Raw genomic sequence first — 16,848 nt, forward strand, 5'->3', positions numbered from 1 at the left:
TGTAATTGCATTTCCCATACTTCTATTCTGCAGGTTCCACTGGTTCCAGCTCAGGCAGCATACAAAGAGCTCAGGGCAGATGAAACACTGACAATGCTGGTGCCCCATCAGCCACTCTATCCCATGTCAAAGATCCACGTGCCTGTCTTCCTGCAGTCTCAGCCCGACCAAAATGTTGCCGTATTTATCGTGAGGTGAGAAAGTGGCTGATGAAGAGATTACGGGATTTCTATTCTGTCGATGAATATTTGAAAAGGGATTCGGTATATTTCATCAGTAATCCTTTCATTTCGACTCTTTTTCGTTTTAGCGTTGAGATCGGTATTTTTTCTTTGGGATATTTAGTGCCTGATTTAGCGTCTTGTTTAGCCCCTTCTTGAGCACCTCTTTCCAAGAAAGACTTGATACCATTCAAATCCAAATTTTTCCGATAAGGAATCTCAAGAAACGAGTTTTTAAATATTGATTCTGTTAATAATAACAGTTAAAAGCCCGAAGTAAAATCTAATATCGTATGATAGGTTTTAAATTTAGAAAACTCTACCTCTATAATTCATGAAAAATAAAAATATTTATCGCAATAGTGGAAATATCTTTCAGTAACGGCAGAATTATTCGTAAAAAGCCAAAATGTTGCTTTCGATTTTAATTAAATTTTTAGAAAATAAACGAAACTAGAAGGGTAATTTCAAATCAAGATAATTTTAGTGATCAAATCGCATTCTATGAACCACAGCTCTCATAAAATTGTCTGGATTTATCATTTCCAAGGGGGAGATACACTGCTGGCAATAATCATAGCTCCACTTTTTCATATTGGAAAAACCTTGAAAAAAAAATTTTAGAAAAAAATAAAAAAATCATTTGAAGGTATTTTCAAACCTATATGAAAAATTGACATTTGAATTTTAAACCGTTAGAACTGTGAGTACTGTGATAGAACCTTTATCAAAATGGCGATTTTCGGGTGGCAATAATTATAGCTCCACTCCATAAATTTGGCTCCAGGGTATTTATTTTCAATTAGTGAAGGTAAATATCTTTTAGTAATTTAATTAATAACTTTATTAAGTTAATTAGAATCATTTTTATAAAGTTTTTCATGAATTTTGCTGAAATTATGTAAGAAAAATGTTTAATGAACAAAAATAAGGGATTAATTAAGGTCTTGAAAGGGATGGAAGTTGACAACCAAAAAATTTCCATAAAAATGACAAGATCATATCACCTTTCATCCGAATTTGTCCATATAGCCGACATATACGCATTTTAAAACACTCCCAGGGTTAAAAATCTTCTTTTGTTAGAGGCAAAAGTGTTCAATTTTCTGTGTTACAGTCCAAAAAAACAAGTTTTCTACCTAAATTTGATGTTAAACAATGCTGACTGCTTAGTCTCATCATGTCCTATTGATTCTGCCCCTAAAACAGAATTCCAAGTGACTAAGGTGGTCTTCAGAATACTGAAATAAAAAAATTATCAAAAAGAAGCTTATTGCAGTTTGATGAATAGAAGGTGTTTTACGTCATTTAGGTGGTTTAAAATTATTTTTTTCAGACAGAAAACAAGTTAAGATAAGACCTATCAATTTTTTTATTCGAAAAAAAAAAATTTTGTACCACTTAAATTAGGTAAATCACCTTCTGTTCATCAAACTGCAAAACGCCATTACACGAGCAAATACATTCAAGTTTATTATAGCTTAATTGTGTTGTATTTTAAAACTCAGTTAAATAATAATTTTCCTTAATTTTTACAGAAATTTCAAATTCATGTAATGGCTCGCAAATAATGACATATCTATTGCAGTTGACCTTGAATAAATTTGATATATTTTTTTCTAATTTATCGTAAATATGTATGTATAAAGATGATTGCATAAATTCGTGGGGCTTTTTCGCGAATGTCGTTAAGGGATGTCTCATAGGTCATCTCCACCATTTTTTGTTCACCTTTATGCATATACTGGAAAGGTTTTAGTGTATTACATCTCTTCAATGCCAAAAGTATTCTTCAAAAAAGTCGGTTGATGTCTTGTTTCAAGTACGTGTTGTATTAAGTACGTTTTGTTCCATTTTTTCCTCGGATCGGCACACTTGTGTTCGTGGAAAATTGCGCTCAAGCGCGCTCAGGTCATCTTTACGGCCATTATTGGATATTTTTGTTATCCTCTTCAAAGAATCCCTATCAAAAACGTCTGGTGATCCATGGCTCACGCTCTTCCAATCCGTGGAACACAATGCATCCTTGCATTTAAATTTAAACCGATATATTAGTAATTTCCGTAAATAGCAAAAGTGTAAATACACGGAAATAGTTAAATGGATCACTAATGTATCAACTGGCATATGAAAAACTACCAAATAGTATTTTGGGTCTGATATTTTCAGCTAAATATAGAGCATGTCTCTTAACATTCCGATCCGTAGTATACTTTCGTAATGTTGCGATGAAGAACTTTTTCTGGATCAATTGTCGACAGGTGATGAGAAATTGATCTAATATAACAATAATGAAAAAGATCCAGAAAAAATAACCAAGCTTGTTTAAAAAAATGATTTGTAAATCATCAAAAACCGTTCCTATTAATTCTAAAGTATTTTGAAACCAGAGTGAGAATCAAGCTAAATAAAAAGTGAAGATACTTGTGAAGTGCTGAATTAGTTTTTGCACTCGTACTTTTAGACTCTTGCAGACTTTTCAGCACAGTTTCAATAAATTACAACGAAATTACATTTTTTTTTTAGAGAGTCTCTTTTCCAAAAGTAGCTTCACTAGTCTCTTAGGGGGATCTCGGTGGCGCAATAGGCAAGACCGTTGGCTTTTGGGCGGATCGATCCCCGGCTTGACTCACAGTGTTGTGAGTTCGAGTCCCGCCCGGTGCAAATATCTGAATGTTCGGAAAAAGACATTTTCACTGTGATATAACGTAATAAAAATGCACCGCCTCTGCTCAACAACTCCGGGAACATGGAAGAAGCATCCATACTACGAGGAAGGCGTTCGTGGGCGATCTACGATCAGTAGATTTTTCCAACACGGGATATACGACAACATGATTAATTTGTAACAGATATATCCCGATACGATTAATAATAATAATAATAGTCTCTTACGAAAATTCAAAATATGTTGATACCCCTTCATCTGGCGCTAGAAAATCAATATATAAAAAAATTTAAAAATATGTGTAAAAATTAATTTCTTGAGATTTTTAAAAGTCTTCCTAATTAGATTGTTCATCAGATTAAATAAATTACTGATTTCTAAGTATGAGAAGTGCATGAAATGCAAGGAGTGCTGGAAGTATTACAACATTTTCGAGAGTGTTACAAAGCTTTAAAAGTGCGAAGGCCTCTTCCATACAAATCGTGGAAGTGCCTGGAAGTGGTGTACACATTTTCACCCAAATATCTCCCCCTTGATCATTTCACATTTTCCTCCTCAAACCTGTCTTAGTTACAATTGAGATCCTCTGGAAAAATAATAGATTTTTTGCAGTGGTTTCATTTGAAAAATTGTTGAAATTCTCATGAATACTTTCAAATGAACTTTATCCAATTAAATCTCCCATTGGGAGATCTACCTCCAATTGTCCGTGGGAATTTCAATTAAATATCTTCTTCATGGCAGAGCTCGAGTGAAGGCGGGAATGCGAATCCTTGGCGCAACGGCATCGTCAGATGAATGGAATATATCGCTGGAGAAGGAGAATCCAAAGCATACAGTGGCACGTGTGACAGCATTCCGGAAGGACCAGGATCCAGACAGTAATGGAAAGAATGGCGATAGCACCAATTTAAACAAGTAATTACACACCCCTCATTATTCCCATCTGTTTACCTTTGTTTAAATCCCACTTGACTCCCCCCCAGAGCACCTGACTGTACTTTGCTTAACTTTCCATACCTGTCTCTTGAGGCGGATAGTAAAGTTTCTTTTGGCAAAATTTACATAGTGGTTAATTGACTTATGGTGAAGCAGTCAAGGGGTTAATTTGTTCTTCTCCTTTTCCCGCCATTAACCAGAATTGTCGAGGTATTCTCATGGCTTCTCGAGGTTGCCAATGACACAAAGGAGCACTGGGATGGCGGAAGGATCGTGTGGTCAGTGAGTTATGTACACGATGGTCCTAAATTGAGGGACTCCTCCATGGAGAACCTTGGGAGTGTCCCAGGAGAGGAGTTGCGTCGAAAGTTGGTGGCAAAATTGGAAATTCAAAAGGACGACATTCAAGCAGTTTTACCCATTTCCAAGGTAATGAAAAGCCCTCTTGTGAATTTTCTGAATATGTGATGCGATAATCTCTTCTTTTGCCTATATATAGAATTGGGAAGTAATGAACACAGCTGTTTTAACCGGGAGGCAAGTTTCGCAGGCAATGAAAGTTTTTATTGTGTCACAAGCGGGAAAAGTTGCTGACGTCACATTGCAAAGTTCATGTCACGCAGAAGATGAGAGTGTTATCAAGGTAAGGAATAAATTTTCTAACTGACTTTTCAACTTCACTATCTTCCATTGTCAAATATTCTCTCAACTGTGAATAACATTTAGATCCTGGCACACTGTTGACGAACATTGCAAGAAGTTGGGCTATAAGGGTGGAAATTTCAATGAGGAAAACTCTTCCCGTTACGACTTTTGACTTATTTGAAGATTATTTTGCTGTGGAATGATCTCATAAAGAGATGAACAGAGATAAACTCTATAATTCAGATTCAGAAAAACACTCAATTTCAATTGCGCTATGCACTAATGATAGGTCGTTCATTGGATTAAGTGGTAGGATATTCGCACTCTACTATCTTAGCGCTCAAGATTCGGAATCACTTTAGATTAGGGATTCCAAATAACCGGGTTTTTAGGAAAGACGGTTAACCAGTTTTGGGTGGCTCTGAAACCGGTTAACCGGTTTTAAACTGGTTTCAAATTTAGGATTAGATTATGGAATTTTGAGCAAATTTTCAGAACTTTAACTTTGATGTAATATTTAACACATAAATATATTCTTTTTCTCAGTTAGTTTAGAATTTATTTAATTTATTGCTTTATTTTGTATTAAAAATAGTTCAAAAAATTTAAGAGTGCAGGAAAATTACTGTGAGTTTGTCCAATAATAAATATTCTAAAATATTTTCATATTAATTTGTGGTAGATCAGAATTAGTTGACTGAATAATAGCATCACGATATTACGATTTAATTGATGTGATCCTGAAAAAAATCACAACGAATTTTATAATTAAATCACTTGTATTAAAAATTTTATGTATTATTTTTATCCAGAATGCACTCCAAATTTAATTTTATTAATTTTTTTTTGTGGAGATAAGTCAGAGAAGCGGGACGAATTTATTCCAATAAAATTGTGTTTTACTATCATTAAAACTTGGTTAAAAATTTGTATTTAATTTAAAGTTTTATAGTTATTATTAGATAGTTCAAAGCTCCCTGATTTTCGGACATATTATACCTCATGCCAAAATTAAATTTTTGATGCTAATGATTTGATTAATTTTTGGTATCATATGGTTTCTATTGTGAAAACTTCATCATGTACAACAAATTCATTTTGCTAACACATACAACATCATACAATTTTTTATTTTTAATATTCATTCGCATATATAAAACTTTTGTAAGGTGCTCGTTTTTTTTTGTAAAATAAATATAAAAGCTCTTTTCGACTCAAAAGCTTTTCTTTTTCTCATGAAACATTCTCACTTTATTATATTGAGGAAAAGTTTCCATCACTTTTTCTTGAAAAATTTTTTATAAGAAAATGATTGCTGTGAATATATCTTTTAATGATTAATCTCAAAAAGAGAGAGTTATGTTTATTCGCGAGATTTTGCGGTATTTGCATATCGTCGCTTGATTCATCAATTGTTGTATATTGATATAAAACAATTATTGATTCATATAGCACAATTTTGGCACAGAATTTCTCAAGAGAAACAAATTTATTGAAATAAAAATTTATTACGCCTTTACTTTTCGTTAGTAGTTTAACTGCAATGCAGATACCATAAAATTAAGCATCGATATGTAAATATCACAAAAATAATATTACTTCATATTTTTGGTGTTAACCATTAAAAGAAGTATTCACAACATTACTTTCTTGTAAAAATTTCCTCAAGAAAAATTGGTGGATTTTTCTTTTAAATATTAGAAACCAAACGGTGCGCGATACTGTCTTGAGGTACTATTGTAGGTCTACATTCTGAATAAACTTTTAAGTAACAGTATTTAACTCACGAGTTCGAGTATTGCACGAAGTTTTCTCCACATTCCCACACCATAAAAGGCATTTTCAAAACTTTCTTATCAATATTTGATTCTCCGTGTAAAAGTTTTATATAATTTTTTCATCATTTTTCATCTCAGAAACTTTTAGCTCATATCATTCACAGCTAATTATTCATTCATGGTATCATCAGTTCAAAGTCACTTTCTCTAAACTTTTTTCTTGATAAATAAAATCCATCAAATTTCTCGTTTAATATCGATTTTTCAATTTTGATGGAAAATCGCTTCGAGTGGGCAAATATTTGACAATTTTCGCGCGCAAATGTGTAAATACCATCTACTTCTTGTTTTATCTCTCCATCAAATTCTCCCCTAAAAGACAATTCCATTAATAGAATGGAATTTAATTATGACGTGAAAATAAGGAAATTGATCATCAAATTGGCTTCATAAACCAATTGGGTATCCTTTTGTACAAAACTCTCGGATGTGCATTAGAATGTGTTGGTTGCTGGCAAGAGAATGCTGAGAGACTAAAAGCTATTTTCTCCTCCTCCTTGGCAAATTTTCAGCTATGTAACTTAGGGGAAGGAGATGGTTTGGGTACTTCCTTGAAAATTTAACGCCTTCCTTACCCAAAAGGGTGTACAACTAAGACGACGAAGTGGATGAAAAAGCAGAAAATTAAAGCGTAAAATATGATTTTTAGGACATTCTGTAAAGGGATAAATGAGGGACAAAAGACCGAAATATCACACCTTTTTAACACATTACCAATAAATTGGGAAAATTCTGTCAATGTGAAAATTTTAAAGTACCTTTCAGTATCCTCGAACTTATTTTACTATATACAGAGGCAAAATATGAAAAATTCGTGAATGTTTTAATGTTTAATTGGAAAATAATCGAGGTACTCTTACTATATTTTAATACAATCAAATATTTAATGAGGTATATTGAAGCAAAAATTTGTCAATTTACTCTTAATTTATTATTCTCATCAGTGGAATCTCATATAAAAGTGTATGACTTGTGATTAATTGACTTGTTCTAATTACATTACAAAAAAGGAGTGGCAAAGCGCCTCAGGCTTTGCGAAATGCTCGAACTCGTGGCTTAGATGCTATACCTCAAAAGTACTTTCGGAATATTTACTGTTTACAGATTTAAACCGATTTATAAATTATCCAAACGATCGTTCAAAATGGCTTATTAATGAAATTAATTTTTTGATAAAAGTTACTTATTGGTTATGAATCAGCTCATTACCCGTTCAGAATTGATTAACACCGGTTTAGACTTGTCAGACATTCCAATATCTTTTCAATATCCCCAAGATCATATTTAGTAGATAAATGCACTCTCTAGGTCTAGAGATTTTTTAACCTTTGGCTTTGAAAATCCGTTATTATGAATTATATAACGGTATTTTTGTATATGAACGAATATCCACCTAGGAAATCTCTAAAACATAACGCTCTGAAGAAGAATAAAAAGAAAGTGTTTTTGATCTTGAACTGACTCCATTCTCTCTGGCGATCACCGGAATATCTTCGAACATAATATCCGAAAAGTTCAAAGATAATTTCGAAATTTCTGCTAAACTCAGGGAACATTTTCGGGACTGAAAAAACAAACGCTCGAAATGGCATTACGTATCGAGAAAATTTGCATATTTCCAGGGGCTTTCTTTTGAATAAATCGGCCGTAGAACGAATTTCGCACGGAGTAAAAGTAGTCAGAGCAGAAATATTAGGCTGTTTAAAATAAATTCATCAACAAACAGTACTTTTTGGCCAGAGTTCTTCAATAAATGGTTAGAATATTTAAAATTATCACCTTCATAAAAGAAATTCAAGTTTTATTCTGAAAAAGAAGCACAGTGTTTTCAAATTTCGTCGTAACATAGTATACATTCAGGTGTATTTTAAAAATGATTTCACAAATTGCATAAATTGACTCCCAATGGTAGGCAAACTGGCATAATTGTATGTGCATAATTCCGTCAGGTGCATAATCTCAAAGTGCATAATGCCGGGATTTAGTGAATTACAATCCCCATAGTTTTGCCTATTTGAACAAAAAATACAAGTCTAAACTTATAGAGAAAATCGAAATATTTCGAAATTGAAGAACAAAAATACTTGAGTCACCACGCGGACAAAATGTGAAGTACACATGTCTTTTCTCTGAATTTCGAAACCCTTGTTCGAATTGTCCAATCACCGGCTATGAACTCACAAATAAATGCTTTAGCCTAACCGTAAACTCTCTGAACTGAAATAACAAAAACAATAGCAACATGTAGGGTAAGGACTCATATTTTTGACCAGTTTCTTATTTTGGACACTTTGAGGATAAAATTGGACACTAAAAATAAATTGATTAAAATGATGGATTTTTATTCCAATATTTGATGAATAATGAATTCTATCTAAATATTTGTTCTTTTTGGAAGATTTTAACACTAAATACGTTAAATTTTGAATATGATTTGAGTTAAAATTGCTTTGTTGAAAATTCAGTGTGAGCAATTGCTAACAAGAAATATGACAGAACTTCGTGTTTACTTCAGTCTTATTTAGCTGTGGTGAAATACTAACAATATTTCTTCGCTTTTTTTGAGTGATATTATTGAATATTCATTGAATATTGTGTTGATTCACGTTAGTGGTGATTTGTACATTTGACCTGAAGTGAGATTTGCCTTGTGAATTAGATTTTTCGTGTGAAAAATGGAAAATGTTTTAAGACATTTACCAGTGAGGTGATGGTTCTTATTTTGGACAGGTGTTTTTCTCACGAAATTTCGTGAAGTTTTAGCTTTTGTGATGACTAGGTTGGACAAATGCCTAGAGAAACAAAGGAGCATCATCTCTACGAAAGAGATGTAGCGAGAAATCCCTTGAAAGGCTCCCGGAAAGGTCAGGGAATGAGCGAATCCGCACGTACTTGGAGTATCGAAGTCAACTCACTTTAATGAATGATATGGAAAGTTTCCGGGCTTCTTGTGACATTTTACGGTTCTCTTAAATGAACAGGAAGAGGACTTGGTAAGATTGGTTCAAATGAAGAACAATAAGCATCCTGTTGAGTCGGATTAGCTGTCTAAATTTACAGCCAAGTTGTCCAAATTAATAACCAAGTTGTCCAAAATTCGAGTCAAATTCACCTATACATATCAATTCATTTTTAAACGTATTAAGACTAATTTTAGTAAAAACAAAGACAGTAAACCCTTGCCAAGTTTCTACACAACTCTTCTGAAAAGAGAGTAACAAAAAAGTCAATTAGTATTGAAAATATCGCACTTCAAACTTGGATCATCGATGCTTATAAGCAGACTGTCAAAAAATTATGAGCCCTTACCCTATTGGTAGTTTAACTTTAACATCTTTAACCTTTAAAAAATCAGAGTACTGCCTTTTTTATCAAATTTTATATAAATCTGAACAATGCTGAAATCATATACAAAAAAATTAAACAAATGAGGGGAACTAAGAAAAACGTTCAGAGAGAATTTGTACATATATTTAATATTTTCTTCTCACTGAAATGGTCAAAAATTTTAATTTTTTTGTGTATTTATGCCAGCAATGCACTTAACGATGAAATAACCCTTGGCAATCACTCCTGCAATTTCTTCCATTACATAAAAGTGAACTCTAAATGAATGATGTGTAAAATCACTTAAAAATAATTATATTTTTACCTTAATAAAATGTGTATATAAAGTGGTTTTTCAATTTATGTGATATATATTCCTCGATGGTATAAAAACGATAATTTGAATAAAGCAAAGTGAAACCATGGAAATGATGAAAATTCTCAGTTGAGGCAAAAAAAAGTCTGGCTCCCGTTTTGCAGTGCAAAAACATGCATATTTATTGAAAACATTTTTTTTCTATTTAAAATACTTTTTTTCGCATGGATACACGGGAACTCAGATTAATTTCCCATTGGTGTGAAAATCCCTCTTGCATTCGACAGAAAATTTCGGTAACGGATGCAGGAGTTTGTTTTACTCTTCAATCCCCTTACATATATTGCTTCATTTTGAGTTGATGTTCTCTGGGGTGAATTTATGTGGGTTGCAATTTAAATCCTCAAACCATAAATGGATGAAATTTATCTCGTGGATACTACTGTTAGCTCCATCAAAAGCAAAGAAAATTGCATTGAGTCCATTGTGTGCTATTAACTTTATTTACCCAGAAAGATTGAGAATGCGAAATTCCTTTCCTTTTTTTCGTCCAACTAACCAATTTACTTGTGAATCCCACTTCTAAAATGTGGAAAGGTTGAGAAGTTGCGGAAAAGTGGTCTTTTATCTAGTTTATCTTTCCAGAAGGAGTCCCATCTACGTTTATACAGCTAAAAGAGTGTGCCAAAGGGTTAGCATTTGGTCACTCCTTCCTAGACGCAGGGGAAGGGTATAATGTGAAATTCAACAAGGAAATTAATAAGTTTGCATTTGTCGAGAATTTCGCTCTTCACTCATCTTTTATTCAATTAAGTGCGAAGTGAGTCAAAAGTTACCAAAAGGTTTGGATAAGGAGTTAACGGAGGAAATGCTGAAGGAGGAGATTTTTTGGTATGAAATTTTTAGAAGGAAAAAGCTCTTTCAGTGGTGAATGAAAAAGACTTAACTTTCCATACACCTCCGACTCATCACTTGGTCTGTACATCTCTCTGAAGAGTGTATCCATTGATATTTTGTGCACCATAAGGCGAAAAAACAAAAAGAAAGCATACAATATTAAACTTGTATTCACCATGCAAAATTTTCAAACTCGCTCTGAGGCTTCCTCTTCCACTGCCAAATACCCTCCTTCGCTCCTTTTTGCCACACCATCCCCCATCAAAAATGTTCCCTGTGTTTCGCCAACAAGAAGTGTTACGAAAAGTGGAATGGAATTAAAGCAAAAGTTTTCTTGAAACTTTTCAAATTGTATTTCTCTCCTTTCTTTTTTTGTCCCTTGCGCTGCTCAAGCCAAGCACTGATAATGTTCAGCATGAAATAAAGAAAAGAATTCAAAGGGGGAGTAATAGTATTATTGGAGATGTGGGTTTCAAACTATTTTCATGGCGATAATTCTATTGGTTTCATTCACCAATCTGCACTACAAGCCCAATTATTTAAAGCTTATTGATGGCCAATCTGAAATAAATCCAAGGGGATTGTAATTGTATGATTACAAGTTTAAAATTTTATCATTTGTCGATATTACAATAAGCCAAAGGAATTTGTCTAAAATTCTTCTTAATATGAAATTAACATCAATATTCTGGGACAAAATTCTGCAGAGGAACCTGTTGGGGAATTCTGCAGCAGTATGACAATGTCATATGACAATTTTTTTGTACACTGAGAGAAATCCAAAAAAGTTAAAATAACATTGCAGAAGCACTTGAGAAATGTGAAATGCTAAAAAAAACATGTTCATTTTTCATTGGAATAGAATCACAGCCCCCGTTCTAATTTTCAGAATTTGATTTTGTAACTTGATCTGAATTTTAGATCGATCTATCGATAAGTTACACCTTTCTTCAGACCACTTCAATATATCGTGGTCCTTACTGTCCCGGACTCTATCACCGTACTGTATTAACCACTCACAGGAAATGATGGGACTAATAGAAAGAAATAATTTTATTACAGATTTTTCACTGAATGCCACATACACCAAATCGAATACACAGCTATGTAAAAAAAATCTCTAATTTATTAGGTTCGTAATCATGCGATTTAACCCTTTAAGGGCGAGTGGGACACCGGTGTCCCAAAAACAAAAACAATTTCTTTTGATTATAGAGATTTATTTTGTCCTCCAAGTAGTCCTAAACATAAGTTTTCATTTTTGTGACACCGGTGTCCCTTTCGTCCTTAAAGGGTTAAAATAAATTTTCCTGAGCTGTTAAGGTGGTAATCTTTGTGAATTTTCCTTCACTCACAAAAATAGCCCCAATCGAGTGAACGATTTTCACGGTAAATATTAACCATGATAAACCTTCTATAACTTGTTATAGTTGTTTTTTAAGAAATACATTTGAAATATAAAAAAATGCATAAAATATTATATAGGGTAACGTGTGGTATTTCTGGACAAGGTGCTTTTCGGGATATAATATGGGTATTTTGGGACACATCAAAAATCCTATAAATATTTGTTTTCTAATTATTTTAAAGTTCTACATGAAATATTAAGCTTTTTACGTATCAGAAAAACATAAAATTTCATAAAATTTTATTTATTTTAAAGCGTGAAATAGGGGAAAGTGACCATGCTTTATACTGTAAAATGATGTCCAAGGTTTGTGATTATTTTCTGATTACCACACAAACCGAAGCGATTCTTCCACTATGATAAAAAAAATGTCTCACTTATTAGGTTCATAATCCCACCTCAAATAGTTCCTGAAAAATCTTTGATTTTCCTCAAGAAGAAAATGGAAATTTAGTGGCGATTTTTATACAAGTTGGGTCCGGGGCCTTCCTGTATAATAATTGATTCGACAATTCGGAGGCCCATTTTCACTATAAAAATTTCACCGGATACAAAAAATTGCACATCAATATTTAGACGAAACTCTAATCTATCTGCTTAAATCGTTTGTACCACTGGTTATTAGTTTCAAAATCACTTTTATATAATTTTTTCTAAGCCATGTTTTTATGAGATTAGGGCACTAGCGAAAACCATTTTTTCACTTTGAGTCCAAGAAAATGTCACTTTGCAACCTTAAAATTCAGGCAACAGGGTTGAATGCTATGTCAATTGTTGATAAAATTGGAGGATTACAATAGGTGTAATTATGAAAGAATCACATCTAATGATAGAGTTACCACTTTTAAATTATCATTCATGGACCCTTCTTAAAATATAGGATGGACTGGACACAGGTAGAATTTATGAATTTGTCACCTCCCACAAAAACAGTGTCCCCAAGTAAAAATATTTTTACATAAATATTAATACTGATGAACCCTCTATGTGCCTATGATAGTATTTTTCCTGAACAGTGACATTAATTAAGAGAAAACTTATGAAATATCATGTATTGATATTACAGTTTTGGACCTATTTTTGATTTTTGCTTCCTGTAACTAGGAAAAAAGAGCTAGGTTCTTAATTTTTTCAGGAAGTGTGAGACTTAGGACCAGCTATTAAAATATATTGCTAAGAGTCACAACTATTGATTAACACAAGAAAAAAATAGTTATTATCAAGCTTGGATCGTATCAAGCATGGTCACTTTCCCCTACGCGTGAATTGTGAGTATCACATTTCACTTTTTACAAAACTTTCATTGTGGTCAATTTTCAGATGTTAGCACAAACAGTGCTTAGTTTTTTTCGATTTAAGTCACTTTAAAAGTGAAATTTAAATCAAATTTTTTATGAAAGAGTGAAGTTTAGAACTTCTCCTTAAAGGTAAATAATCAGGCTCGGTAAAATTTATTTGCATAATAGCGACTTTTGTCTGTCCCGAAATATACCATTCTTACTTCTTTACATTTTTTGCTATTTTGTATAAAAAATGATGCATTTTTCAACATTTTTAATTAGGAATCTCATTCTGGATAGCATAAGGAACATAAATATTTGTATCAACAAAGAAAAAAATATTTGAGAAGTCGTTAGTCTTTAAATGAAAACTTTCAATTACATCCAGAATTCAAAATATTTAATTAAAAACTTACAATTTGAATAGGAATATTAGAATAAATTTAGACTACAAGATTGTAACATTGTAACTGAGCCATAATCCTTTTCATCCATATATTCTAGGTCTTTTTCTCGGACGCTCTTATTTTACCTTCATTCACATTCTGGTAAAAATTCGAAATTATATAATATTGCTTAAATTGATAAGACTTATCAATTTAAGCAATATTATAAAATTTCGAATAAGACTTATCAATTTATGCAATATTATAAAATTTCGAATTTTTACCAGAATGTGAATGAAGGTAAAATAAGAGCGTCCGAGAAAAAGACCTAGAATATATGGATGAAAAGGATTATGGCTCAGTTACAATGTTACAATCTTGTAGTCTAAATTTATTCTAATATGTTCAGCTGAGTTATAAAGGAAATACATACCTTTTTGAAGATTTTCTAAAATAACAGAAGGGACTGAGTATCAGGATGTTCATTCTATATTTAACTTTTGCCGAAATAGCCGAAATTAATACTTTTGTATTTTGTATTATTAGTTTGCAAAATTCTATTAATAAGTTTGCTCATATCACTTCACTGAATTTAGGCATCTTTTTCTCATTCATTAATAAAAAGCCAAAAAAGAATGCAATTAAAGTGTTTAAAATTGTGTGGTCTTAACCCCTCGATTTTCTTATGTTTGTGCAAAATTCCCTCTGTCACTTCTCAATTGGTATCGTATTATGTTTCCAAATCATTAGTTTGACTTCTTTTGGCAATCGATTTATTGGAAAAGGCGCATTTCACTTCCCAGTCCACCCAACCCTCCTTTTACCATAAAACATGAAAGGACCTAAAAAGAAAAAGGAATTGTATATAGTGTGAGTATTGTGATGGGTAGAGTGGTGTAAGAGAAATCTCTTTGTCATTTCACTAAACCCCAAAGAGGACATGGTAGGGAAAAAAAAGAAAGGAAAATATACTCAATATTTTCTGATTACATTTGTGTGTGATTTCCCAGTTCTAAGCATTATGTGCTTCTTGTTCTTCAGCTTAACTTATATAATGGTTCACCTCGTCTATTTCTCCCTTGTTCATTACAATCATTTCTATCACTTTCATTTTACAAATAAAGCACGAGAAAAGAATGAAGGGAAGAAAATGACCAACCTTAGAGTGATGAAGAGGAAAGAAAGCTCTATATTGTATTTTTTTTTGTATATTTTTGGGTCATCGATTTAGTTTATTTGCTTATTTTTCATGAAATGTTTCTATTGATTTTCTCCTTCCTTTCTGTCCCACATGACTAATACATACCAAAGTTCAGGGGAGCTTTTACAACACGGGGCCTCCCTCCAATTCTTCATGAGAGCTTTAATGCGAAAGTTCACCTATTCTGATAACTTGACAAATGAATGCCTGAGGAATTGGTAAGGTTGGATTGGGTGGTACGACCCCTGTCAGAAACAACGAAGATTTGCTAAAAATGTCCCTCAATCGCCTAGAATTTCTCTCTGGTCTCTCGAAAATTTCTGAAGCGAAAATTAAAACGGACAAAAATGGTGAGAAAGAATATCGCTCATTCGATATTAGGGACAAAAATCATTCTGAATTAAAAAAATCATATTTTTTTAAATAAAAGATATGCATATTTATATGTTTTACTTAAACATCAGGATAAAATAAGTCCTATTTCATGTGAAGATAATATATTTTATCAACTTAAGTAAAAAATGTTGTTAGGATATGCTTTTCCTCAGATATTTAGAATTTTCTAAGCATTTGTCTATGTCGTGTTAAAAACGCTGATAAATTGTAATATAATGCAAGCTCTCACAGAATTTTGACATATTTAATTTGATTTTTATTTAGATGCAGCGGCGTATCTAAGCCAAATAACTAAACTATGGAGGTCAGAGAGAAAATAGCACATATTCTACGCTTTAGCCATAGGATATGTGTCATTGTTGTTCTAAGCCCAACAATTAAAAATAAGAATTCATAGTTCTTTTGCTTATTTACTTAAAAATAAGTGAGTCATTTCTGATAAAACAATTTAATTTAGTCTTTTATAAAGAATTCTTTTTTTATTGGTTAAAATCTTAACGTAAGATTTTAACCAACGTAAGAACTTATGGTGCTATTCCAATGAAAAAGTGCGACCATGTTTTTTAGCACATTACTGTTCTCAAGTACTAAAAGAGACCATGTCTGTTCCCATACGTCATTTCAAGGAAAATAACGAGTAGAGATAGAGAATATTAATGGTGCTCGCCGACTTTTCACCACCGAAAACTCACGGGAAAACTCATGGAAAAACCTGGGAAAATCCGCAGTTGAGGCTACAGTTGTCAACTTCCGGCCATCCAACTGCGTCACGCCATTAAGCTGTCATAACAGGTTACTTCACACTGACTGAATGTCAGATGGCATTGTGATCGGGTGAAAGCTTGCTCGGAGGGAATATTCGAATTCGGATTTCGGTTGAATTTTTTATCTTTTGTGTCTGTTCCTGTAATGGCTATTTGGTGATTTTGAAACACGACGAGAACTGGGGAAAATATGAAATTTTTGCGTAGAGAGAAGAACCTTACATCTTGTCAATCATGATAACGAAAATGTACAAAATTCTATGAAAGTGAAAACATTAAATTAATCTTTCCGATTTCCCAACCGAAATCCGAATTCGAATATTCTTGCCGAGTAAGCTTTCACCCAATCACAATGCCATCTGACATTAATTGAAATAATATGTGAGAACAGTCATGGTCGTTTTAGTACTTGAGAACAGTAATGTGCTAAAAAAAACATGCTCATTTTTACATTGGAATAGCACCATTATACGGCAGAGTAAAAGATCCCTAATTCTAAATTACACTTAAAACAACTTTTCTCGGGATAATTTTTTTTTTGTGAGGTTAAAATAAGCAAGGT

At 32.7% G+C, this 16,848-nt stretch overlaps 1 protein-coding gene across 2 annotated transcripts in view; it reads left to right on the top strand.

The window, feature by feature from the left end:
• LOC129807640 (transmembrane protein 132E) overlaps window positions 1-16,848 on the top strand; it is a 172,612-nt gene that overhangs the window by 112,841 nt on the left and 42,923 nt on the right. For both annotated transcript variants that reach the window (XM_055857049.1, XM_055857050.1), the window contains exons 5-8: window positions 34-194; window positions 3,634-3,807; window positions 4,029-4,257; window positions 4,328-4,471. In XM_055857049.1, coding sequence (XP_055713024.1) covers window positions 34-194; window positions 3,634-3,807; window positions 4,029-4,257; window positions 4,328-4,471 — 708 coding nt within the window. The remainder of the gene's footprint in view (window positions 1-33; window positions 195-3,633; window positions 3,808-4,028; window positions 4,258-4,327; window positions 4,472-16,848) is intronic.

The sequence above is a fragment of the Phlebotomus papatasi genome, chromosome 3 (genome assembly GCF_024763615.1).
Source record: "Phlebotomus papatasi isolate M1 chromosome 3, Ppap_2.1, whole genome shotgun sequence".
Classification (NCBI taxonomy): Eukaryota; Metazoa; Arthropoda; class Insecta; order Diptera; family Psychodidae; genus Phlebotomus; species Phlebotomus papatasi.